The 26375-nt window shown below is 42.6% G+C and overlaps 1 protein-coding gene across 7 annotated transcripts in view; it reads left to right on the forward strand.

Annotated features, from left to right (window-relative positions):
• The window catches only part of SPHKAP (SPHK1 interactor, AKAP domain containing), an 88318-nt gene that overhangs the window by 6777 nt on the left and 55166 nt on the right, over positions 1-26375 (forward strand). For all 7 annotated transcript variants that reach the window (XM_020792629.3, XM_072996008.2, XM_072996010.2 and 4 more), the window contains exon 2: positions 13640-13742. In XM_020792629.3, the coding sequence (XP_020648288.3) occupies positions 13640-13742 (103 nt within the window). The remainder of the gene's footprint in view (positions 1-13639; positions 13743-26375) is intronic.

Consider the following 26375-nt stretch of genomic DNA (forward strand, 5'->3'; position numbering starts at 1 on the left):
GACATGCAAACAGAGATCCTGACAGTTGTTTGTAGGTGACACTTGTGTAGAACTGTGAAGTTAACCAACAACTCTGTAGCACTGGTGATCATGGCAAAAAGAAGTGGTGGTTTCTATCCTATGTACGTTAACTGTTGAGCAGCAGATGTCCAATTGTTATAGAATTTGTAGTTGAAAAGTCACTTAATCGTGGTTTCAGGTTTTGGTAGGTGGCTCTTTGCAGAGTGCCTCATAAATCAGACATAATGGTGTAACATTGTTAGTCCCCTTTTCTCAACATGACCAATGAGAATAATTTATTGTGAAATTGATGAATCGTAGGGAAGCATTCAGGCAGTTGTAGAGGAGGAGAACATATATAAAGCAAAGCAAATTGTTTTAGGGTCAATGGATGATAAACACAGGATGCTTTCCTGTTCAATTTCAGTATTAAAGTGTTTGCACCTGTAATTCAGGATAATTTATTAGAAGCAAAATGTAAAAGAAAAACATAAGAAGAGCTGTACTGGATTATATCAAGGACTTATCCAACCCTGCATTCTATTCCTACAGTGGTCAACAAGATAGCTATGGGAAGCCTATAAGGAGGGCATGAGCCCAATAGTACCCTTCTGCTCCTGTTTCCCAGCTATAGGTAGTTCAAACAGATTTTATTATTTGTTAGAATTACAGGAGAGCTACAAACAGCTCAGAATTTTCACCGAGCTGGACTGATGAAAGATGGAACCAAACCTGATGAGGAAAACGCTTCAGATCTCAAGTTACAGTTCATAATTGACGATTTCATATAGATATGTTAATTTACATAGCACACAATGTACCATTAAAAACATTTTTCCTATCACTGGGAGCTAGGTCGTACAGTGTCACCAGAAGGAAAGGCTAGTACAGGACTTCAAAGTTCCTTATGCTTACAAGTCAGAAACCCTTTGACAGCATGTTGTTATTATATTAAGACAGAAAGAATATGTTGAAGAGAGGTGACCGCCTGAGGAATGGGTGTTGTAGGGCCAAACTGACAGGTGTGGAATCTCCATCTTCCTCTCATTGTGCATTGCAAATACTCCCCTCTGGCTCACTCCATTTATCATTAATTCACTAAAATATTTTAATATGATGTGCTTTGAACACCTTAGGACTCTTCAACAGGCTCAGCATTACAGAGCTGGAAATGGTGGAACTGACTAGTTATTATTAATTATATTAGTTAATGGGTACATATATAGGTATTGCTTTCCTCCAGTGATAGGGACGTGGTGGCGCTGCAGGCTAAACCGCAGAAGCCTGTGTTGCAGGTTCAGAAGACCAAGCAGTTGTAAGATCGAATCCACGCGACGGAGTGAGCGCCTGTCGCTTGTCCCAGCTCCTGCCAACCTAGCGGTTCGAAAGCATGCAAATGCGAGTAGATAAATAGGGACCATCTCGGTGGGAAGGTAAACAGTGTTCCGTGTCTAAATCACACTGGCCATGTGACCACAGAAAGATTGTCTTCGGACAAACGCTGGCTCTATGGCTTGAAGAGCGGGATGAGCGCCGCCCCCTAGGGTCGGACACGACTGGACAAAAATTGTCAAGTGGACCTTTACTTTTACCTTTTACCTTTTCTCCAGTGAGATCAAGGTGACGTATATCACTCTCATCCTCCAAACTTTTAGTTTCTCAACAACCCTGTAAGATAGATCACAGGTCTGATGTCATAGCTCACTGAAAACTCAGTGAAAACTAGATTTGGTTCTCCCACATCCCAGTCCAGTTCCCTACCCAGTAGCTCTTGTTATGTATTTACCATTGTAGCATATAGCCTAATGATTTCTGGTATGTCAGCATTCTTGTGTTGCTTGATGGTATATAATATAAAATAAAACAAACATGTCCTATTTTTGAAACATATATTTTTGTATCTACTTACATATAGATAAATACTTTACCTGAGTCAAAATCAAATCTGTTATAATCTGCCTTCAGGCCTCTTAAAGAAAAAGGCAGAGAATTAATTAATAAGAAAGACCCACATTTACAATTTAAAAGAGAGAGAGAGAGAAATATGTTAGTTGGGGGCACAAAAATGCTTTGAAGTAGGAAAAGTCTAGTGTTTGGTTTGGATCCAGTGTGCATAAAAAGGTGTTGTGTAAAAAATTGCCGTGTCTGGGTTCCCAGGATTTGGGTCCATGCACACATCATTGTTGTGATTGTCACTGTTTGCTCTGACTATATCAGTTACTCATTGTGGAGCTGCATTCAGAGTGATCAGCATTGACTTGGTTTAGCAAGGTTTGGGTGCATATGATTGCGCCTTGTGATTCATTATATGGATCTTTGGATCTTGACTGACACAGGCAGTTCAATGTGGCCAAATTAGTGTGATGTAATGTCTACATTAATGGTTTGGGGAAAAAAATAACTTTTTTTGGACTTAGAACTTCCAGAATCCTTTAGCAGACATGGTGCCATAGTACCTAACCCAGCAAGTTCCAAGTTTTGGTTTAAATATCAGAGTTGCAATCAGGAGGAGGTCTGAAAGAAAAAAAACTCCATGTTTAGCTACTGTCTCCTATCAAGTGTAGCAGATGATGAGAAAAATCTTCCTCTCCAAACTTGGGGAGTCATTACTGGGTGTAGTAGACAATGGTAAGGTAGACTGGCAAAGAAAAAAGTATGACCTAGAGTTCTTAACCCAACTAATTTTCTTTCTTCTAGAATGCCTCTCCCTATTTTTTTAAAGGTGAAAAAATGATTTTGCACTCTTAGACGCTTTTAGGAATTGGGTTTTTTTTCCCTTCAATAAAACAAGACACAGCCCCCCCAAAATTTTCAACTCACTCACAACCACCCACAAAAATTAAATTGGAGAGGGGTTTCCAGTAACATTAGGTTTTGTTTTTGTCCATTTGGAGGTATGATGTGCCCCCCCCTCAGTGAAAACCGGGGCAGACAATGGCCCCAGACCTCAGAAGGTACCCTGGGCTAGATGGACAAATAGTTTGATGGTATAGGGTAGCTTCCCATTTCACAAATAGTACAATAGTGCCTTGACTTAGGAACTTGATTCATTCTGGAACTCTGGTTGTGACTCGAAATGGTCACAAGTCAAAGCACCATTTCCCATTGAAATGCAATTAATCGTTCTGGCAGAAGAAAAAAAATCACAAAAAAATCACTGCAAGACCCATTGTAAACGTGATTAATCCGTTCCAGCCAAAGGGGTGGGGGGAGAAAAGCAAGCAAAGCGTGCAAGACCCATCAGAAATGCAAAAAAGCAAAGCAAAAAGCAAGTGAAGCATGCAAGACCAGTCAGAAATGCAAAAAAAGCAAAGCAGAAAACAAGCAAAGTGTGCAAGACCCATCGGAAATGCCAAAAAGGAAAGGAAAAAGCAAGCGAAGGGTGCAAGACCCATCGGAAATGCAAAAAAGCAAAGCAAAAAGCAAGCAAATCCCCCCGAGACCCATAAGAAATGGGGGGAAACCCCCAAAGCAAGGAAACCCCCCAAGACCCATTGGAAATGGGAAAAACCCTAAAAAGCAAACAAATAAACCCAAGACTCATCACAACGCAGAAACATAACCCCCCAGCCCAAAACCACACTGCAAAACCCACCCAAAACAGGCAGTTTTAAAAAAGCAGAAAGCAGCACCTTACCAGGCAGTCCAAAGCCTCCTCCAATTGCACTCACTCTAACCATTGGGGCGAAAGAGCTACAAGGAAGCAGCCTCTTTGCCTACCAATGGCTAGCAATTTGAATTTCCTGCCTTTTTTCCCCTGCCTTTTTCTGTTTGTAACTGGAAGCTCCAGCCGCAAGTCAAAGCAAAATTTTGTGGCCAGAGCTGGTCGTAACTCGAAATGGTTGTAAGCTGGGACGTTCGTAAGTCGAGGCACCGCTGTACATTGTATTTAGAGTCAGCAAAATTGTTGCTCTGTATCTTTAAAATCTGTGTCAATAACAGCATGTTATCCATGCAGTGGGACTTCTGTCAATAGATTTATTCTTATGATGTTCAGATTCAACCTCATTATAAAGAAGTGGGAGATGAGAGAGAGCAGTTTTCTTAGAATGATTGCTGACAGCATCAAACCAATTGTATGTGTAGAATATAACTCAGTGATTTAGGAGCATAACTGCAGGTGATCAGGGACACAATCTCATTAGCTAGGAGCACATGGATCTTCAGAGTGTGAATAAGAGGCAGATGTTCAGTTGTTGCCTGTCTTGTCTTAGTTGCATTTTGTAATGACCTCTGGCCTCATTAAATGATCCCAGCTATAGGACAGGGAGATTGCTGAGCATCTAAATATATTCTGTGCTTCTGCCTTTACTATGAAAGATGTTAGACAAATATTCACACCCAAACCCCTCCCTCAGAGGAGACCTGTAGAGCTGAGATAAATAGAGGTGTTAAGATAGAGGTGTTCAGGGACTTACACACAAATTAAAAATTAACAGTTCATCAGATCCAGATGGTATCTACAGAAGATTACAAAATACAAAATTACTGGTCTTCTGGGAAATGATATGCAAGTTGCTGATAAAATTAGCTTCTTTACCAAAGCATTGGAAAATAGTCTACATAATACCACATTTTAAAGAGAGATCTGGGGTAGATCTAAAAAAGTGTAAGTTACTTAGCTTAAAATCTGTTTGGGGCAGAAACCTGTTTATATAGAAAAATGAGCTTTGATAGAGAAGTATCAGCATGATTTCTAAAAAGAGTTCTCATTAAATCTTTGGCGTTACTTTGAGATGGCAGTGATCCTTTAGACTGAGGTTGGGCAAGATGACCTATACCCAACATATGCCACCCAGGTTGTTTTTGTGGCCTCTGGCTCATCTAAAATCAGGGTTCCACCTGATAAGGAGCCCCCACTTTTTAAAGCATGAGGTATATACTTTGAAGGGATATTTTGCAATTTGCTGTCAAAATTCAGTTCCAAACTGGGAGAACCTCTTCAACTCAAGTGTCTCCTGTGTCTTTTTAATGGGGCTTTTCCAGTTTGGATGATGAAGTCCGAAACAATGAGAAGGAAAAGGTTGAGAACTACTGTTTCAGAAAACACTGAACAGCTATCATGTGGAATTTGGCCACAGTGAACATTTACAAGATGCATGGGGTTTGCATTCATAACAAATTACAAAGACATTTGCTGGAGGTATTTATAGCTGTTATTTTGACTAACCATCTGTTCCTCCACTGAAGTGTACACATGATCAGGAGAGAACAACATTCATGACTCCAAGTAATCTTGAGTTTAATATCAGTAGGGCTGGCTCAAAACATTTCGGTGCCTGAGGAAGAGCAGCAAATGGTGCCTCCACACTTACCAAAATCAAGCTGCCTAGTATCTAAAGTTACTTGGCCAATTTATTTAGGGACTTGAGGCACAAATTCTAGAAGTTCTTCACTTGGTCTGTGGAAATGAAAATGCAATAGCATTTAAATATATGTAATAACAAAATAAAGAAATGGTAGTTTGCTGCCATTTTGTGACACCAAAATCTGAGATGGCTGCCTTACTCTGCCTAATGATAGAGTTGGTCCTGGAACAAACACAACTGCAGGGGTGTGCATATAACACAACCATGTCATTTATCCATACTTTATATGTCTGTATCTTTAAATCAGTGCTGTATAGTTCATAGAATGTTGCAGCTAAACTTATTAAACCTGATTCAAAACTCTCCTTAAGGTACTTTGAGATATTAACAGCTGGGTTACCCTGAATGTGTAAGGAAAAAAGCAAGTTATCCCACCTCCTCTGTAGCCCCTCCTTTCGTGTAGAAAATGATAAGTGAGTGAAAGTCAAATAAAGAATTACTGTCTTTGCTTAGAGTTCATTAAAAATATTGTGCTTATTTATAAACACATACTACACTTTACTCTGGTATCCAAGATTTGTGGTACAGTACCAGTAAGTTGTGTTGCATATTTTACAAACTGATCATTTGAGATTAGAAACATATAACAAAGATTTTTTTTTTTTAGCCTTCGTGCACCAAACAGGGGAAAAAATATTAAATGAAGAGTGGAATATTTTCTGACTATTGAGAATGCCAGTGTACAATAATGATTAATGTTACAGTAAAAGTGTGTGGTGGTGCTGCGGGCTAAACCGCAGAAGCCTGTGCTGCAGGGTCAGAAGACCAAGCAGTCGTAAGATCGACAGAGTGAGCGCCCGTTGCTTGTCCCAGCTCCCGCCAACTTAGCGGTTCGAAAGCATTCAAATGCAAGTAGATAAATAGGGACCACCTCGGTGGGAAGGTAACAGTGTTCTGTGTCTAAGTCGCACTGGCCATGTAACCATGGAAGATTGTCTTTGGACAAAAACGCTGGCTCTGTGGCTTGGAAACGGGGATAAGCACCGCCCCCTAGAGTCGGACACGACTGGACAAAAATTGTCAAGGGGAACCTTTACCTTTACCTAAGAGTGTGTTAGAATTAGGTGGGATTTCATCTGTACATCTTGCGATTTGTAGTCCCAAATGAAAATTCCAGTGTAGAACTAGAGTACATAATTTCTGCTTGTCTGCATCATAATTTGTCACAAAATTGGCAAAAAAGCACCCCAGCGGTAAATAGCGTTAGATCTGTGCAGCCATTTTTTTTAAAAGCGGCACAAAAAATCAGCTGCTTATTGATAAAATGATACTGAAGAATGCAAAAAAGCCCCAAAAAACCCCTACCTTAACATGACCTGTATAGTCTATAAAAGGCATTTGACTCATTGCTACACAGCTGGATTAACACCTACCTAAAAATATTTGGGATTAGTAAAAACATTCAGAAGTTCCTCAAGAAAAACATGGAAAAATGGAAAACCATCTTAATGACCCATAGTGAAGAAATTGGGGAAGTTAACATCAAAAGAGGAATATTTCAGGGGGATTCTTTGTCACCACTGCCATTTAACATCTCACTAATCCCAATGTCAATAATTTTAAATAAAACTGGATTGGGCTACCATATTCACAAGGTGGAAAAATCAGTCATCTCTTATACATGGATGACCTAAAACTATATGCAATAAGTTCCACAGAGATAGAATCACTGCTAAACACAGTACAAATATTTAGTGAAAACGTCCAAATGAAATTTGAAATCGACAAATGTACAGCTCTGTCTCTACACTGTGACAAGATGAAAAAATTAGATGGAATAGAGTTAAAATGGCAATATTATAAAATCCCTCTCAAATGATGAAAATTATAAATACCTTGGAATACTAGATTCAGACAACATGGTGCACACAAAAGTTAAAGAAATGACAGGAAAAGAAAGTATCAAAAAACTGTGGAAATTCTTAAAATCAAAATTAAATGGGGGAAATATAATCAAAGCCATAAACACATGAGCCATTCCAGTAATTAGATACCCAGCTGTAACAATAGATTGGACTCAAAACAAATTAGAAGAACTGGATCGAAAAACACAGAAACTAATGAACATGGATCACTCACTACATCCAAAAAGTGATGTGGACAGATTACATTTACCATGAAAAACTGGAGGCTGTATACTGCAAATTACAGGAGGTAGTGGAGGAAGAAAAAAGAAGCCTAAATGATTATCTCAGTACAAGCAGAGCAAAATTACTGAAAGCAGTGAAAATGGAGAATATTTTTAAAACAACAGAAACAAAGGCTCAATATAAGAAACAACAATTTGAAAAGAAATTAAATTAAAAATGAACCACTACATGAAAAACACCTGAGACATATTGATGGAAAGCAAGATCATAATTCAACATGGGCATGGCTAAAACTGGGGACCCTTAAGAAAGAAACCTAAGGCTTGATTTTTGCTGCACAAGAACAAGCACTCCAAACCAATGTGATGAAATCTCTGTTCTGTTAGGCATCCTTCAGTCTCAAGAGACTATGGTAACATGCTCTGTATGGAGGACTTCAACTCTGTATGCAAAGCTGGAGTGTCCTCTCCAGAGCACGAAGCCTGGGTAAAGTAATATGGAGGATAGGCTGTTACCCAAGCAGCAAATCCCCCCTCTCCACATCGCTGAAATAGTCCAATGGAAAGGCAAGAGCCAATACAACTAGTTCCAGCAATGTCACAGGAGTTGCCAGAATGACACGAACTGCTTCCGGGACTCCGACTCCAGATTTTGCCTTGAGGTTAACTCCTGAAGCCTTTTCCATTAGTGGATATAGCCACAAGGCAATGGAGGTTTGAAATTGGAGTTTTCCTTCTCCTACATGGGCTGCCTTCCAAGGCTGACAAGCCCCACCTGCCCGGCTAAGATCCAAGGAATTAGTGCTAACAGCAAATGTTGACTCTGCCAAGAAAAAGATTAAACTGTGCCACACCAGATTTACAAATGTCCAAAGATTGCACAGATTACAAAGTCAGACATGATAGAGTGGCAAAGTTAGTGTCCTGGTCATTATGCAAAAATATATAACATAGAATCATTAAAAAGTGAAGTTGGAAGGGGCCTACAAGGCCATTAAGTCCAACCTCCTGTTCAATGCAGGAATGAAACCAAAACATATCTGCCAGGTGATTATCTAAGCAATTTGGCAGCCACCAAAAACCTGTAGAAACATCAGGTACAGAAAGTGTCAGAAAATGAGGAAGTCAAGATCTTGTGGGGTTTCTGGATCAAAACAGATAGACACCTTGAACATAACACACCATACATAGTAGTAACAGAACGAAGAAAGATCTGGATCATTGACATTGTAATTCCAGGGAATGCCATAGTTGAAAATAAAAAATTTGAAAAATTAACAAAGTACAGACACCTGGCAATCGAAACATCCCCATAGTCATTGGGGCTTAATAATAATAATAATAATATTAATAATATTTATAATAATAATAATAATAATAATAATAATAATAATAATAATAATAATAATAATAATAATAATAATAATAATAATAATAATAATAATAATAATAATAATAATAATAATAATAATAATAATAATAATAATAATAATACTTAAGTTGTTGGTTAAAACGTGTATCTGTTGTATAAAACAAGTCTATGTTTTGATTGATTTTGTCTGGTATTTTTGAACAAAACCATGTCATCATTCTGACTTATGATGACTTTTCTTAGGGTTTTCAGATATGAAATACTTAGAAATGGTTTGTCATTCCTTTCTTCTAGGGGTTGCTTGGAGACTGTAAAGCTTGGCCTATTGCTAAGGCCTATTTGTGCTAATTGATGAGTGGCTGGGGTGCATCCTGCTTCCACAGTCATTATATAAGCAGGCACATAACTGAGATGTACCCTCGCACCTTATCAGTTAACTGCAATCAGCTGCAGCAAGTTATGTAGAAACTATGCAAATACCTATAGGATTCTGTCTACTGTATTTTAATGTTGTATTTGTACATGAACTTTCCAGAGAACCAGTAATACTGCACAGTTGTGTAAATACAAAAAAAGGGGGGAGGAATGAAAAGTACTTATCTTTCATTAAATAGCAGTCTGTCTTTTGTTATGCAATTAATGCTCTGTAGCCTTGCTTTACATTGTTTTTTAGACTACAGTTGCACCCCCCCTCTCCTTTCCGGAACAATGCAGGACATTGGCCTAACAGTACCCTTCACACCAATACTCTCAGTATTGCTGATGGTGGACTCTTCATTGCACACATAGAGGTTTACACAGATCCAGGTCTAGGAAATATTGATACATTTTCTCTAATACTATTGTTATTTACTTTTAGAGCAGCCTTTGCTGTTGCCAATGTATCGTACAGGTACAAGCTCTGAATGTTCATGTAGAGACAGCAAAAAGACTGCCAAACATAGAGCAGAAGAATTAAGAAGTGTGAAGCGTGAAATGGATAGTCAAGGGTTTGTGCTGCTAATCCCTTTGGAACCCAAAGATAGCAACTCTTCTTCACTTTCAAGTTTTAAACGCTTATCTTGAATAACTCATTTTATTCCATATCTTTTCATATTATCTGCTCTTCTTTTGCTAAGTGGAAGCAATAGCTGGTTTTAGAGGTTACATAGCTGTGAAACATATCTCATTCTCCAGTGAACCTGAGGAGAAGAGGTTTAAATGTCACCCTGATCTTCAATCTGAGATGCAGCCTGTTTCTTTCAATGTCATCACAAGTACACTGATGTTTTAGGCTTTCTGTGAATCCATGCAAATTTCTTTTCCTGGGTTAAATTTTCCTTTATCAGAAAAAATGGTCTGTGGTGAATTGAAGGTAGTTACATCACTGCAGTGCAGCCTATGGACTATTAAACTGTAGACACTGTTAGAAGGTGACATGGCTACTGCCTTTTTTGGATTTAAAAGGGAATTAGATGAGATTTGTTCCAATGTGTTAATGTAAATTGTTGTTGTTCAGTCATTTAGTCATGTCTGACTCTTTGTGACCCCATAGACCAGAGCACGCCAGGCCCTCCTATCTTCCACTGCCTCCCAGAGTTGTGTTAAATTCATGTTGGTAGCTTCAGTGACACTGTCCAACCATCTCGTCCTCTGATGTCCTCTTCTCCTCTTGCCCTCACATTTTCCCAACATCAGGGGCTTTTCCAAGGAGTCTTCTCTTCTCATCAGATGGCCAAAGTATTAGAGCCTCAGATTCAGGATCTGTCTTTCCAGTGAACACTCAGGATTGATTTCCTTTAGAATTGATAGGTTTGATCTGCTTGCAGTCCAGGGGACTCTCAAGAGTTTCCTCCAGCACCACAATTCAAAAGCATCAATTCTTCAGCGGTCAGCCTTCTTTAGGGTCCAACTCTCGCTTCCATACATCACTACAGGAAAATCCATAGCTTTGAATATGTGGACTTTTGTTGGCAAGGTGATGTCTCTGCTTTTTAAGATGCTGTCGAGGTTTGTTGTTAATGTAAATATTACTTACTTAAAAATTGCCTGTATCCTTACACTGTCCTGAAAAGAAAAATATGCATAGAAGCAAAGAAATACAGTCCTGTGTAGAATAAGTGAAAGAACTAGGTATGTTTATCCAAGAAAAGGGAAGATTTAAAATGTTCAATGGAAGTCAAATAGAAAATGGAGTAGGTGTTTTCTCCAGTGCTCCAGATGGAAGGTCTAGAATCAATGAGGAGAAATTGCCAGGAAGCAGACTTTGAAGAGACATCTTAAATAATACAAGTAGCCTGACAGTGAGAGAAACTGCTTGACTTGTGGGCCTTCCTTCCATGGTGGGATTTCAGCAAAGGCTGGAAGACTATTTGTCATGAATGATGTAATTTCATCTGGCAATACAGATTGTACACTGAGCAAGATGTTGCCACCTGCGAGCTATCTTCCAGCTCTAAAATTCTGTGGTTCAATAATACAGTTCCACAAGCTGGGGATCACCATTCAAAACTTTGAGAAAATGTGGGTGCTGTAAAAAATTGTTATTAGGGGCATGGGCATTGACAAAACACCCCTTTTCAAAAGGTGATATGATGTAACCCAAAAACAAGTACAGTAACTAGGTAAAGAAACTGAGTGCAAGAAAATTATGGGCGTTTGGGATCCCAAGTGCCGAAGTATATATAGTATTTGCCCTTGCAAAGCATGGCAAAATACCCACTTCACAAAATACCCTATAGAAGTGGAACATCCACTAGCAGCAAACAAAAACAAAATCAGTGGCATGTAAAACATGAAACAGGTATTATCCCCAAAATTAGCAAAATGCATGCAACATCATAGCATACACTACACCACCTGCCCTAGTTAACATACACATGTAAAATTTCACCTCACCCTTCACTTCCTGCCATCCCATTTTGTCATAAGGATGCTGGGTCCTGCCTCTCCAGGATTGTCCTTCCTCTCTGCTTAACATTTTTCATTTTGTAGTAATGTGAAAATAAAAATATACCCTCTCTGAATTCTGTGCTTTTTCATATCAGGACATAATAAAAATTATCTTGTCCTTAAGAGGTCTGAAAAATAGGTAAACACAATCTTTAGTTTTTCTCCTTTTCAGGTTTTATTATTTTTATTATGTCTTGATATGTAAAGCCATAGAATTCAAAGAAAGTGTACTTTCTTTTTCACATGACTGTATCTTGAGCACCTGAAGACCCTTAAAATTGAAGTGCTGAGCTTGCAGCTTGCCTGCACTTTTCTAAGGGTGCCTCTGGGAACCACATGGGATAGAGATTTAATTGAAAATAAAGTGTTGGAAGCTAGCACATTGCTTTGCAGCATGCAAAGTTACCACTTTTAAAAAAGAGCTCCATATTAATTATGTAAATAAGGGTCTTTTAAAATTTGTCCTAGATCTACTGCCATAAAATATGAGTTTGGAGTATAGGGAGGTGGAATCTATCTACTCCTTAAGCCTCTTTTTTTATAAACTAAGCATGCTCTTCAAATACAGCAGTGCATCCCCAGACAATGAGATATAGAACATGAGCAACAGCACGTAGGAAGAGCTAGCTACCTTTGCAGATTCGTGGTACACACTATGTGACCATTATGTAGCACATTGGTTTGTGGTGACAGATGCCATCTACGTGGACAATTCAGGGAAACTACTTTGATGGTAACATTGAAGGCTTTTGTTTTCTGAATGATCATTAACGAAGTCTGAGTTCTTCCCTCCCATGGGATGTCAGGCTGGCCTCATCTTTGCTGTCTTCCCACATGCAGGCAAGGACCTTTCTTTTCAGACAGGCTTTCTCTTAATAACCGGCTGTCTTGGAGGGTTTTTTAAATAGTTTGTTGTGCTCTGTTTCTTTAAAATGTCTTTTTACTGTTGATTTTAATTACCATTTTTAATATAATACTTTTAAATTCTCTTTTATTATGTTTGTACTAATTATTTTTAGCTTGTGAACGTTGTCTTTCTAATGATGTGAGCTCCCTTGTATCCTTTTAAGGAGAAAGGCAGTGCTGAAATATTTAAATAAATAAATAAAGCTAATCCAGTAGCAACATTAGAAAGAGTGGCATCAGTTCTAAATTACGATATTGTGCCTAATTACAATAGTTTTAAGCCATGTTATCTTCTGTATCAACTTGGTATCCCTATGACATCTTGAACAACATCAATCTTTGTCCACAGCTGGTATAGTGTGATGGCTGGTGATGATGGGACAAACAAACAAACAAACAAATAGTCCAGTGTATCAGGAAGGTGCCACATTGAGAAAGATTGCTTTGTATCCATGCTTTTCATTGGAGTCTACATTTTAGTACTGTATAGCACAAATGCAGTAAAAAATCAGGCATCCAGCCCACATTAACAGTTTCTGGTCTATTATAATAAACATAGTCTGCTTGGGCTACCAGCTTCAGTCACTCCCATTGTATTTTTTTTTGTCTCTGAACAGCTGTAATTTACTTTTTGGGGGTAGGATATAGGTGACTCAGGATGAGATGTAGTATGCGATTTCTCTGATGGTGGCATCTTGTCCAGTTGAGTGAATTTACCTCCTTTTAACTGGTTGCTTGAAGGAAAAGAGAATATTTCATGAAGGTGGGCAGATGCTATTATGTCCACAAAGCTCAGTATTCTAGCTTTTAAAAGGCATCAAACTTTTATTGAAGAGCACACCTCCAAAAATAACAAAATGGACCTAATCCATGTGGTGCTCTTAACTAGGCGACCTGCAAGAAATGGAGTGAAATGAGTTGGATAAAACTTTAAATGGTGTAACTGATTCTTTTTTCAATTTTTCTCTTCAGTAACTGTGAATCCCCACTGATGTATGAAGTCTCAGAGCACCAAAGTGTTGGCACAGATAGTTCAGCAAGCAGTCTTGGAAGTTCTGTCACAGCATGTAAGAAGGTAATGTCTCTCTGAACTGGAAACTTGCATTATTTTTAGTTAGCAGCTTAGCTGTGTTATTTACCTCTTTCCTCAATGGTGACTAATGTGGAAACTACACATTGGTCAGCATCCTGTTGCTTAGCATAGTAAGATGCAATTAGAGTAGGCTTATTTGAATCAATGGAAGTTACAGAGGAATTGACTCATCAGATCCCCTAAATGGGTCTACTTGAGTACAGTTTACTACACTCTGCAACAGGATTTTGGCCATTAAGTAAAGGAAAAAAGAAAGTAAAATTCAGTGTTAACTTATGAAAAAATAGCACTCCATTCGCTGCGAATTGGGTACAAAATCCCAAAATGTTTTATGCCAACATTTATGGATAACCTGATCTTGTGGCCCCACTTCAGTTGTAGAGACAACAAACAGTGGCTCATGCCCATGAATCACTTAATGACAGATGGTACTAGAAGTGGGCACAGATCCCACAGTGCTAGAGTTTCTGAGATGGGGTTTGGCTATAAAGGGTAGAGCTGAATCCCAGCATTGGATCAACGGGATGAGCTGTCTGCTTCATCTAATTCTAGGTGCTCAGTGCCAGATCTTATGTGTCATTTTGTTCCATTGCACAGGATCAGGTTGTGAATGTGTTTACCAAACTGATCCTTCAAGTGATACTCTATTATGAAGAATGGCTGCTGATTTTAGACAGCTATGGCTGGTATAGAAGCTTACTCAGTGGAAGAATAACAAAAGGAAATGTATTGCTGTGTCTCCCAGACTAATAAATTCAGTTTGGTTTGAGCTTTCTGGGATTACAAGCCACTTCTTTAGATTCTTGAAGTGCACACTGAAATAAATTTGATAATCTTAAAGATGCCACAGTACTTTGCTTTTGTTAATGATAAAACAAATTAACACAGCCATCTCTCTGAACATTACTAATTGGAAGAATTGATCCTCCAAATGTAATTAAACTTTAATATTGAGAAAAATGATTGAGCAGATGGCACATCTTGGGTCAATAGAAAAGAAGGACAAGAAAGTTCTTTCCTAGGGTGGCACACCGCTTAAGGAATTTTTATTTCACTTGTTCTGCTTAGTATCCTTACTCAGGGCTTTTCAGCATCGCATGAAAACATTTATGTTTACCCAGAAATTTCAACTTAGCACATTTATATCAATGTTTCAGATCACTGCTGATTTTTTAATATCAATTTTCAGATGTCTCTTCAGTAGCAGCAGCTACTGAGACTCTGTAGTGGGGTTAATTGCCATATTCGGTGCTCAGCCAGGCCTCCTGCTGGCAAGGCAGAAGGTGGAAGTGAGATTTTTCCCTTTACTTCGTGACTTTTTCAGGACCCACCTTGAACCTTTTTATTACTCCCAATGGGAAAGAAATATAATAGCCAAATCCTGTTGCAGAGCCCAATAAATCACATTACAGTAGGCCCACTGAAATGGGGATTTGGTGAGTCTACTCCTTCATAAATCCCATTGAATTAATGGACCTTATAGAGTGGACTTACCAAATCCCCATTGATTCAGTGGGCCTTCAGTAGCGTGATTTACTACACTATGCAACAGGATTTTGACCACTTGCCAGCAGAATGGCTTGCATTACTTTCCCCTGGATGTGTGAAGGAGAAAGAGATAGAAAATGGGAAATTCAGCCATAACTGGGCAAGGAAGTATGTAACAAGTATTGTAACAAGTACTTGTTACTTGTAACAAACATTTGTATATGGAAAAATGGGTTAAGAAGGACTCTTTGGCCACACCTACCACCAGCAGATCCCAGAATGTTATTTTTCAAAAGCAATATTTCCCATACAAGTAATGTAGCTATGTTATTTGTTGTATATATAGGAATGCCCTTGTAAGTGAAAAAAGGTTGCTTGTTGTTCCTTTTTATTTTTTTTAAATGAATATATAATATTGGTCACCCACTTCCTTAATACAGAGTTATAGTACAGGAAAAAGCCACTTCCAGAGGTGCAGGAGCTCCACATATTCACTCCATGGTCTTAGAAGGCCGCTACTGCCCTCATACACTCCAAACTGCTTTTTAATCATTAACACCTCCATCACACACCACATCTTCTAATGCTGCATAAGAGGTCTGTGATTTATCCTGACTATTAGGTTCTTCTGAGATTCTTCTAGGCTTTCAAAAACGGAAGTTAATTGAAGTCACTTCAGGTTTTAGAAGAAAAACTACAGATCTAAAATAACTGGGTCGGGGCAAAAAACAAAACAAACCCCACCTCCTGGCAGAGTTGGTTCTCCCACTGGGGAGTGCAAAGAAGCTTTCTGAATATATAAAAACAATGATTTTTGGAGGGGGATTGTGGGGTGCTGGGTCAACTTTTAGGCTGAGGATTGCATGCAGCCACTAAGCTGCACTTTCCCCACCACTGTTCTAGGAGGATTAGTCATCATATTGTGGTGAGTATCCTCTTTGCCACGAGTGGAGCAATCCCACTCTCTCTGACTTGCTGCCACCAGGGCTTACACCACACAGAGAGATCCTAGATACCTGTGTACATGTGATCCAGAAAAGCCCCACCAAGTGCAACAGAAAAGGGCATGAGGTTCCTGCTGTATATCAGCAGTCATTATGATATTTCTGGAAAGTTGCCTTTTATACCCTTGTTACCTCTTTCCCAAAAATAACATTAACAGATAATATTGCTGCTTGCAATGTATTATGCCCAAGATCGGCATGTTGTCCCAATCCCTCATTACTACATGAAACTTTTGGAAACATATATCACTACACATTTTACTGAAGCTTTTATAGCAGCCTAATGGGAGATCACTTAATATTCTTTGTGATCAAGAAGAATTTTCTCACGATATATACATACAGTCCACCTGCATTTGACAACGGCTGAACAGAAGTAAATTGGAAGTGTTATTATAAGATGTGTTAACATGGGAAAAGGCTTTTATCTCTCATCATAAAACATCAGGGTCCATCAGTATCTCCTGCACATGATAATAATTTAATTCTATGTACCATTTGCAATGCACTGGTACTTGCAGAAAATAAATTAAGCTTCTCATCCAATTTGGCTTTACTTTTTATCAGTTATTCCTGATGTTATCGAGACTCCTGGGTAGCATATGAGGTGTCACATAGAGATGGGGACGGATATAAAAATGGAGTATTTCTGAGGAATATAGCTGATTCATCACATATTCATCGATCCGTATTTGTAAAATTTTAAATCAGGACGAATATAGCTTGACGAATATGGCTTGATGAGTATTTCCTTGGTTTTGTCGATCCATTCATATTCGTCTATATTCGTTACTCTGAGCTTCCTGGCATCAATTAGAAGCTCTAGCTAATCAGGACAGAGACCTGGATTGGCATACCCAGCAGCCAATAGCGCTGCTGAAAGGTATATCTACTTTTACAGACAGTTTATATCAGCTTCTCCCATCCGGCCTTCCCTCACTTCTGTTCGTGCTCTCCGGAGTGAGAACAATTGCTCCTCGCTGGCTTGCTGGTGGTCTTGCAGTTTCACTTTTGCGGCAGCAAAGCAAAGACTTATATTTTTCTTTTTCATCATCATTCATCAATCATCATCAACTTTACTGGAAATTTGGGGAGGGATTTCAGGTAGCTTAGACCAGTGGTTCTTAACCTTTGTTACTCAGGTGTTTTTGAACTGCAACTCCCAGAAACCTCAGCCAGCAGAGCTGATGGTGAAGGCTTCTGGGAGTTGCAGTCAAAAAACATCTGAGTAACAAAGGTTAAGAACCAGTGGCTTAGATTACTTCTTCGGAAGGGCTTAATTTCATTTCAAATTCAAATCAATTAAAACTTCTTTTCCCCTGGAGGCTTGTGTGTGTGTGTGTGTGTGTGTCGTTGGGGGGACTTTCTTTGTGTGACTGTGGAATCTCTTTTCCTTTATATTCAGTTTTCAAAAGTTCATTTTAGAGAGGCTTGTGTCTCTCAGGGAATTTTGTGGGTGGCTGGATCCATCATTCCTTTTTCTTTCAAAACTTATTTGGGGAGGGGTGTCTGAGACTTCACTGGCACGGCTTTTCTTTTTGGACTTTTTTGGCTTCTCTGCCACAGTGGGTTGTGGGGGGGGGATTTCCCAATTACATTATACTGAGGGGGGGGGCTTTGTTTAGGCAGGCAGGTCACATTTTAGTAAAAGAATTACACCACCATCATTCTAAAAATAAAATTTATACACACTCTCTTGACCCTCTATTAGTTTCCTTCCTCAATCTCCATTGCTTTATTTGTTTACTTGGTTTGTTAGGCAGGCAGTAGAAAATGAAGGAATTTCTTCAGGGGCAATCCAAGGGGAAGAAGACTGTGAAACTACGCAGTATAGGTAGCAGCACCGTCATCATGACCACCATGTGCACAACCACGTCTATGATAACCAATGCCACTGTCCCTCCTCTTGTGGCCTTGCAGGCAGGCATGGAACCAAAGCTTCCAGAGGTGCCAAAAGAACTGCCTCTGCTCTTCCTAGAGGAATCTGAGGAGTTACTGGTTTCCAAAGATCCCCAGTCCAATTTGGAACCAGTAATGGCAGGGCAGGCTTCACAGGCCCCACATCACTCTTGTCCCCAAAGTCATCTATTCCCTCCTCCCAGACCAGCAGCACCCTTGGGACACAGGGTTCTTCCACTCCAGCAGTCATGGGCAGGCAGTGGGTCCTCGTTTTGGGCAAACATGGCAGAGGGACCATGTGAGATCTTTTCATGGCTATCAGTGATGACCCACAACTGGCATGCTGCAATACCTGCCTTGGGGTGGTCCAGAGGGGGTAAGATCCCAGGCATCTGTCCTCCACTGCTCTCCACCAACATCTGGAGAGGCACCACCCAAGGCTCCTGTCCAGGGAAGGCACTTCATTCGTGTTGTCTGGGAGAGGGAAAAGAGAAGCTCCAGGGGAGGCAGGAGGAGGCACCTCCTTTCAAAAAGGCAGCCCCAGGGGTTTTGGGGGTTAGGAGCATGAGACAGGCCACACTCCATGAAATGGCACCCGTTGGGTCCACCATGACCTTCAGCTGGCAGTCGAAGGGCAAGGCCCAGCAGGCAGCCACTTGTCTCATCACCAAGACGATTGCCCTGCTCGGACTTCCATTGTCTGTCATGGAATCCCAAGCCTTCCACCGGTTTCTGCATTTATTTGTCCCCTGGTATGACCTCCCCTCACAGAGAACTTGGGCAGCCATGCCAAGCCCAAGTGGGACGCAGGCAGCCGGGAGATGTGGGCACTCCAAGAGCAATGCCGCCAACTGATGGGCCCCTTCTCCTACAGCCTGAAAGCTGCCCGCTGGCTGTGTGAGAGTAGGAGGAGTTGGGTCAGGAGACCCACGTTCTCCTGACAAACGTGCCCACCAGGTGGAACTCCACCTACACCATGGTGTCCCGCCTGGTGGAGCAGAAGGACATTTTGGAGGACATAATGTCCTCCATTCCCATTCTGCCTGGGGGGGGGAGAGGGGTGGGCATCAGTGCCAAAGATTGGCTGGCCCTATGCCAGATGGTGGAGGTGCTCAAGCCATTCCTGGAAACCACGGACATCTTGTGTGGTTATATGGCAAGCCTGGGGCAGGTCATCCCCCTGATTCATGCCCTCGTTCGGTCCCTGGAGACTCCCTCGTTCCACGGACCAGGGCTTTGATGAAGAGCTTGCAGGCAGGTGTGCAGAGGTGACTCCATCCTGTCTACAGTGACAAAGCTTACCACATGGCTTGCCTGTGTGATCCTCGAATCAAAGGGGGCTTGGCAGCATGCACCTCAGACCTCAAGGAGTGGAGAACGGAGTTCTCCACTGAGGTCTGCAGGGCACTGGGGCCACAATGCTTGCGTTGGGTGATGGGAACATCAGGCCATGAGGGGCAGGGTGGTTTGCCCAAACCACAGGGAAGGACTTCACCTGGTGAAGGCTCAATTCACCACCAACATTACTGGAACTCTGTGGTGACCGTGGCACTTGCCTCACAGGAAAGACAGCCGGCTGAGAAGGATTCAGCAGTGATAATGGTGCGAGAATATCTGGTTGAGCCCCCTCAGCCCACCCAGTCAGATCCCCTCCATTACTGGGCTAGGAAACTAACCACATGGCCAGAGTTGTCCAATGTGGTCATGGATCTCCTTTCCATTCCCCCCCCCCACCAGCGTTCAGAGTGAGCACGTGTTTTCCCATCTCGGAGACATACTCTGACCACTCTGCTTGCATTTGGATCCTGTTACTGTGGAGATAAGTTCATTAAGGTGAACCTTCCCTTGTTGGGCTTCCCCTCACTGAACCCAAAGAGATAGGGTCCCAATGACTGTCTCTCCCTTAACACACTGCCTGCCTGCCTGTGCCCACCTGCCTGCCCACCTGATCACTCTCCAGGCCTCCTGAAAAACAAAGACCTGCCTACCTGCCTGCCTTCCTGTAAACCTGCCCCTCAGTCAGAACTTCAGCTGCTGATTCCAGTTGCCTCTTCAAGCCAAGTTCCAAACAAGTCGTACCTGCTTGCCTTTCTGCTGGATCAAGTCAGACCAGCAGGCTGAGAACTGTTGAAATCCTGCCTGCCTGCTGGATCAAGTCAGACCAGCAGGCTGAGAACCATTGAACCCCTGCCTGCCTGCCTGCTAGATTAAGTCAGACCAGCAGGCTGAGAACTGTTGAACTCCTGCCTGCCTGCTTGCTGGATCAAGTTAGACCAGCAGGCTGAGAACTTTTGAACTCCTGCCTGCCTGCCTGCCTGCCTGCCTGCTGGATCAAGTCAGACCAGCAGGCTGAGAACTGTTGAACTCCTGCCTGCCTGCCTGCTAGATCAAGTCAGACCGGCAGGCTGAGAACCATTGAACCCCTGCCTGCCTGCCTGCCGGATCAGGTCAGACCAGCAGGCCGAGAATTGTTGAACTCCTGCCTGCTGGGTCAAGTCAGACCGGCAGGCCAAGAACTGTTGAACGCCTGCCTGCCTGCCTGCTGGATCAAGTCAGACTGGCAGGCTGAGAACTGTTGAATTGGATGAGACCAGCAGGCCAAGAACTGTTGAATGCCTGCCTGCCTGCTGGATCAAGTCAGAGCAGCAGGCAGAGAACTGTTAAATTCCTCTCTGCGTACCTGCCTGCTAGGTTACGTAGACCCGGCGGACTAAGTTTGTTCCACCTTCTGCTTTCCTGCCTGCCTGCTGGGTGACATAGTCCCAGCAGGCTGTTTGTCCCACCTTCTCCCTCCCTGACTGGGAGGAGAGAACTCCTGCCTGGCATGGGTTAAACCTGATCAGCTCTGCAATCTGAAGCCGGGCAATATGGTGATGGGGTGATGCACAGATAGCCTTTGTTTGGGGCAGACCCAGGCCAGCCCTCTTGGCGTCTAAGCCTAAACCCTCTCTTGGCACACCCAGAGTCTGTCCCGGCACCCCTGGACATGATTAGAGTGCCAGTCAACTCTCTCTTGGCACATGCAAAGCCTGTCCTCATCCTCAAATGTGGCAAGAGGGCCAGCCAGGCCTCTTGGCAGTTGGCACAACCAAAGCTGGCCCTGGGGATCCCGAATGTGCCAAGAAGACCAGCCTGTCTCAGCTCCTCCAAAACCTCAGAGGGCTATCTTTATCACATCCAGGCAGTCTCAGCAGCCAAGTTGCAACCCCCCCAGCTTTCTAGTTCTAAACAAGCATCTTTGTTTGTTTGAAGGTTGTCAGCAAGTCTAGTTAGACATTGGTGGTGAGTGACAGGTGAGTTTCCTAGGCCAGTCTCAGACCCACCCAAAGCCTGTCTGGGCATCGCCCCATCGCACAGCTTCAGATTGCAGAGCATCTGTTTCTGACAGCCCCACGGCCCTGTGGATTAACCACCATTAGTAGCACCAGGCTTGGTCCCTTTTCTTCTGTGATTCCCCCAAAGCCTGTCCAGGTGTCTCCCATACCAAGATGGACAACAACAGCAACAGCAGTACAAGAAGCCCAGGGGCTCAGCAGCACTTCACCGCCACTGTTTACCTTGCTGCCAACTTCCTCAGTGCTCGATGTGTCCACTCCAAAAGTTTACGTTGGTGTCTGCATGACACAACTTTCTGAGTCTTGCAGTTCCTTCCACTTCCAAAAGGCCTGAATGCTCATTCCAACTTCCTCAGACTTGATTTTCAAATGCTGCTTGCTGACTTCAGTGTCCTACCCTCCTCAGGCTTCCCCATGCCAAGAGGGCCAGGTTCAGCCCCACCCAAACCTAACCAATTTGCTCCCTCCTCCTGCGATGTTCTGTATGTGACATGTCCCTTCCTGTCTCCAGGATCAATATCCGCTGATTCATTTATTCCAAAAAATCTCAGTAATGCATATTTATACATATTTCATAATTCCAGCCTTCCTGGGCATTCCAGTTATTCATGCCTGTTCATTCCGGCCTCCTAGCCTTCTCTACTGCCCCAGAAGGCAGAAGTTGGGTGAAAGCAATGGGACATAGCTCAACCGGTCGCATGGATTCAAACTGCAGTACTAATCTTCTGAGGGACAAGCCCAGTGGCTCAGTGGTTTAACCAGCAGTGCCACAGTCTATGTTGCTGCTATGTGCAACCTCTGCAGGCATCCCCCCCAACTCACTGGGCATCTGAAGAAGACCAGAGACTAGGTCATCGGGGTCAGTGTTATAGCCATTTAAAGTGCAGAAGAATCGACAGACTGATTATTCAATTCATCAAAGAATATCTGTATATTCATATTCGTTGATTTGTTAACCTTGACAAATAACAGATCAAAACGAATTGCCATTTTTATTCGTCCCCATGTCTAGTGTCAAATATTGCTTCAATCTCCTCATTTGAAAAAAAAAATCCAGAGTAAGATGCACAAATGCCACACAAAATCTCGTCTCATTTAACATGTTCTATGCTCATCTCTTTTTGATGAGCTATAATTAACCATAGCAATTAAGATGATCAGATGAGAACATCCTGCTTTGTCATGTGTGGAACAGAGTCTCTTCAGGGGTATATCAAGGATTGTAATAATAGCCACTTAATTAGATGTAGTTACATTGAACTTAAATGTTGTGTTGGGGGGGTTCCCTTTGGGACAAACTATTTTTATTCCATGCCGTTAGGGGTTTGGTTCAGTGATTGACAGTTGACAACACACTGACTCATAGTGACAGTTCAGTCTAGTTTATAATGGCAAAGATAGCTTTTGCTGTTTTTTTTTTTAAAATTGTCATTTAGAACTTATTTATTAGGAGAAGGCTAGAGCGTAGGTGGAGGAAGAACCCGACAGATTATAACTGGATAGCTGTCAGGGTTGCAGCTAACCTTTACCTGAATAAGGTGAAGGCTGCTTGTCGAACATACTTCGCTAACCGGATAAGCGAAGCTTCAAATCAGCAGGCAGAGTTATTCCGTATAGTGTGCGACCTATCCGGAATTGGTCCGGGTAATGGGCCTCCCCCTAGTTTTTCACCAGACCAATTTGCAGCCTTTTAAAAATCTAAAGTGGAGGCCATCCGCTGGGAGCTCTCTCCTTTTTTGAACACAGTGAGTCGAGCTGAGATGTCTAGCTTTCCGTCTTCTCCGGTAACTTTCGATTCCTTTCAGCCTGTGATGCCTGATAATGTGGACAAGGTGCTTGATCGCTGTCGGGCCTCCTCCTCTTCCCTTGACCCTTGCCCGGCCTATCTAATCAAAGCAGCCAGGCCGATAACAACAAAACGGGCCACAGCAATAATAAACAGGTCTTTCCTTGAGGGCAGGTTTCCACATTTAATATGGCGGCAGACGAAATTGACAATTACAGGCCCGTCGACAATGTTTCTTTCATAAGCAAAATGGACAAGAAGGTGGTGGCTGACCAGCTCCAGGCGCACTTGGATGAAACAGATTCCCTGGATCCATTTCAGTCAGGCTTCAGGCTGTGCCATGGTACAGAAACAGCATTGGTCGCCCTGTATGATGCCCTCTTGAGGGAGGCTGACAGGCAAAGTGTCTCTGTTGGTCCTCCTTGACATCTCAGCAGCCTTTGATACCGTCAACCACGGTATCCTCCTGGGGAGGCTCTCTGAATTGGGAATTGGTGGCCTGGCACTTGCCTGGCTCCGTTCCTTCTTGGAGAACCAACCCCAGAGAGTACAGCTTGGGGAGAGTGTTTCAGCCCCGTGGAGTTTCAGCTGTGGGGTTCCACATGGGTCGATTATCTTCCCAATGCTGTTCAACATCTATATGAGGCCGCTGGGTGGGGTCATCAGGGGGTGTGGGGCACTGTGTCATCAATATACTGATGACACTCAGCTCTACATCTCCTTTTCACCAACTGCAGATGATGTCATCCTGTCCCTCCAGCGCTGCCTTGGGACCGTACTGGAATGAATGCAGAAAAATGGGCTGAGGCTGAACCCGGACAAGATGGAAGTACTGAGGGTGGGAGCCCCCGTGGTTGGTGGCTTGGGTGACACTCCCACATTTGGGGGGGGGTGACCCTGGCCGTGAAGAGTGGGGTCCGCAGCTTGGGGGTATATCTGGACCCGACGCTCACCATGGAAATGCAGGTGGCATTGGTAATCCGCACCGCCTTTTTCCACCTTTGGTGGATAGCCCGGCTGCGGCCCTATCTCGACACAGGGGCACTCACTACCTTGGTGCATGAGCTCGTAATCTCAAGATCAGACCACTGTAACACGCTCTACGTGGGGCTGCCTTTGAGGCTGATGCGGAAACTTCAGGTGGTGCAGAATGCATCGGCCAGACTCCTTAGTGGAGTGAGAAAATACCAGCATATTTCTCCTACTCTGGCCATGCTGCATTGGCTGCCTCTTCATTTCAGTATATTAAAACTCGACTTCAAAGTTTTAATGCTTACTTATAAGGCCCTAAACAGTTTAGGACCTCGATATTTGGTGGAACGCCTGCTCCCACCAAGATCTACCCGGATCACTCGCGCAAGTCAGGAGGTGAGGCAGAGGAGCCTAAAGCCGAGAGAGGCCCGGAAGGAAAAGACACAAAACCGGGCCTTCTTGGCGGTGGCTCCTCACCTCTGGAACAACCTTCCTCTGGAGCTTCGTGCGGCCCCTACGCTGGGTGCCTTTAAAAGTCAATTAAAAACATGGCTATATATTCAAGCCTTCCCTCCATCTGATATCTGATCTTTTTTTCATTTTTCTTTTATTTATTTCTTATTGGCCTTCATATTATATTTGTTTTTATGACTTATGTAATATTTTGTGTTATTTTACTGCTTTGTGTGATGTTGGAAGCCGCCTAGAGTGGTCCTCTAGACCAGATGGGCGGGGTATAAATCAAATACTGTAAATAAATTTATTTATTTATTTATTTATTTGATTTCTATCCCACCCATCTAGACCAAAGGTCTACTCCAATAACTCACCTATTATTTTTCTTAATGATTTTGGGAAACAACTTATCAAGGTTAATTTCTTCAAAATAATTCAGTGGTTTAAGTTTCAGGCTGTAGAAACAGAGGATGAGAGTTCAGTTCCCCACTAAGCCAACCTACGTGGCCTTGGGAAAGCTGCACAGTCCCAGGGTGCCTCCAGAAGAAGGGAATGGTGGACCACTACTCAGTATTCTCTATCTAGAAAATCCTGAAAAGGATTGTGATACATCAGAATTGACTTTATTATTATTACATTATACAGTTGTTAACAGAGTGGAGAACATAAGGGATTTCAGTCACAGTATAAATTTTATTGTATTTTACCACATATGAAAGCATAGCATTTTCCCATTTCCCAGGATGTCTGTCACATAAGTGATCACAAACACAATCAACTGCACAACCAGAGGAAGACCAGGTACACAATGCACTAGCTGCCTAGAGTGGTTGCAAGACCAGATAGGTGGGATATAAATAGAATAACTAAATAAATAAAATAAATAAACCCATTGCTCATGGGATTGCTTGCATGGGATTTTGTAGGACAAAAAGGATTCTGGCCATATGATATAGAGTCTCTGTAGATTGTCTAGTGCATGTAATCCTTCCCATGATAATTTATCCTTAGGTATGCTGGGCAGAACTGATGGCAGTTGCAGTGAAGCTACATGGTGAATTAAATACTATTGGTCTGGAACTCTTATGTACAGTACAGTGGTGCCTCGCACAACGGGCGCCTCGTAGAGCGATGAATTCGCTCTACGAGGCAGTTTTTGCGATCGCAAATGCGATCACAAAACGGTGCCCGTATAGGCGGTAATTCACAGAGCGAAGGTCGGTAAGCTGCTCGCTTACCGACCTTCGCTTGACCCACCGATCAGCTGTCCGTCGGGTCCAAAATGGCCGCCGGAACAGCCGAAAGGGGCCGGGGCGCAGCGTTTTCGCGCCCTTGGTAAGCAAGGGGAGCGCGCGAAAACGCTGCGGAAGCACCGAAATGGCTGCGCGCAACCATTTCGGGGCTTCTGGCAGCGTTTTCGCACACTCCCCTTGCTTACCAAGGGCGCGAAAACGCTGCACCCCGGCCCCTTTCGGCTGTTCCGGTGGCCATTTTGGACCTGACGGACAGCTGATGGCAGCCATTTTGGCGCCCTCGTTGTGCGAGGGGAGGGCGCGAAAATGGCTGCCGGCCCCTGGGAAACATCGCACAACGGTGAGTATTCTTTGGCATTGGAACGCATTAAACGCTGTTTAATGCGTTCTAATGCCTTTTTGTGTTCCGTAGTGTGATGTTT

The sequence above is a fragment of the Pogona vitticeps genome, chromosome 3 (genome assembly GCF_051106095.1).
Source record: "Pogona vitticeps strain Pit_001003342236 chromosome 3, PviZW2.1, whole genome shotgun sequence".
NCBI classification, from domain to species: Eukaryota; Metazoa; Chordata; class Lepidosauria; order Squamata; family Agamidae; genus Pogona; species Pogona vitticeps.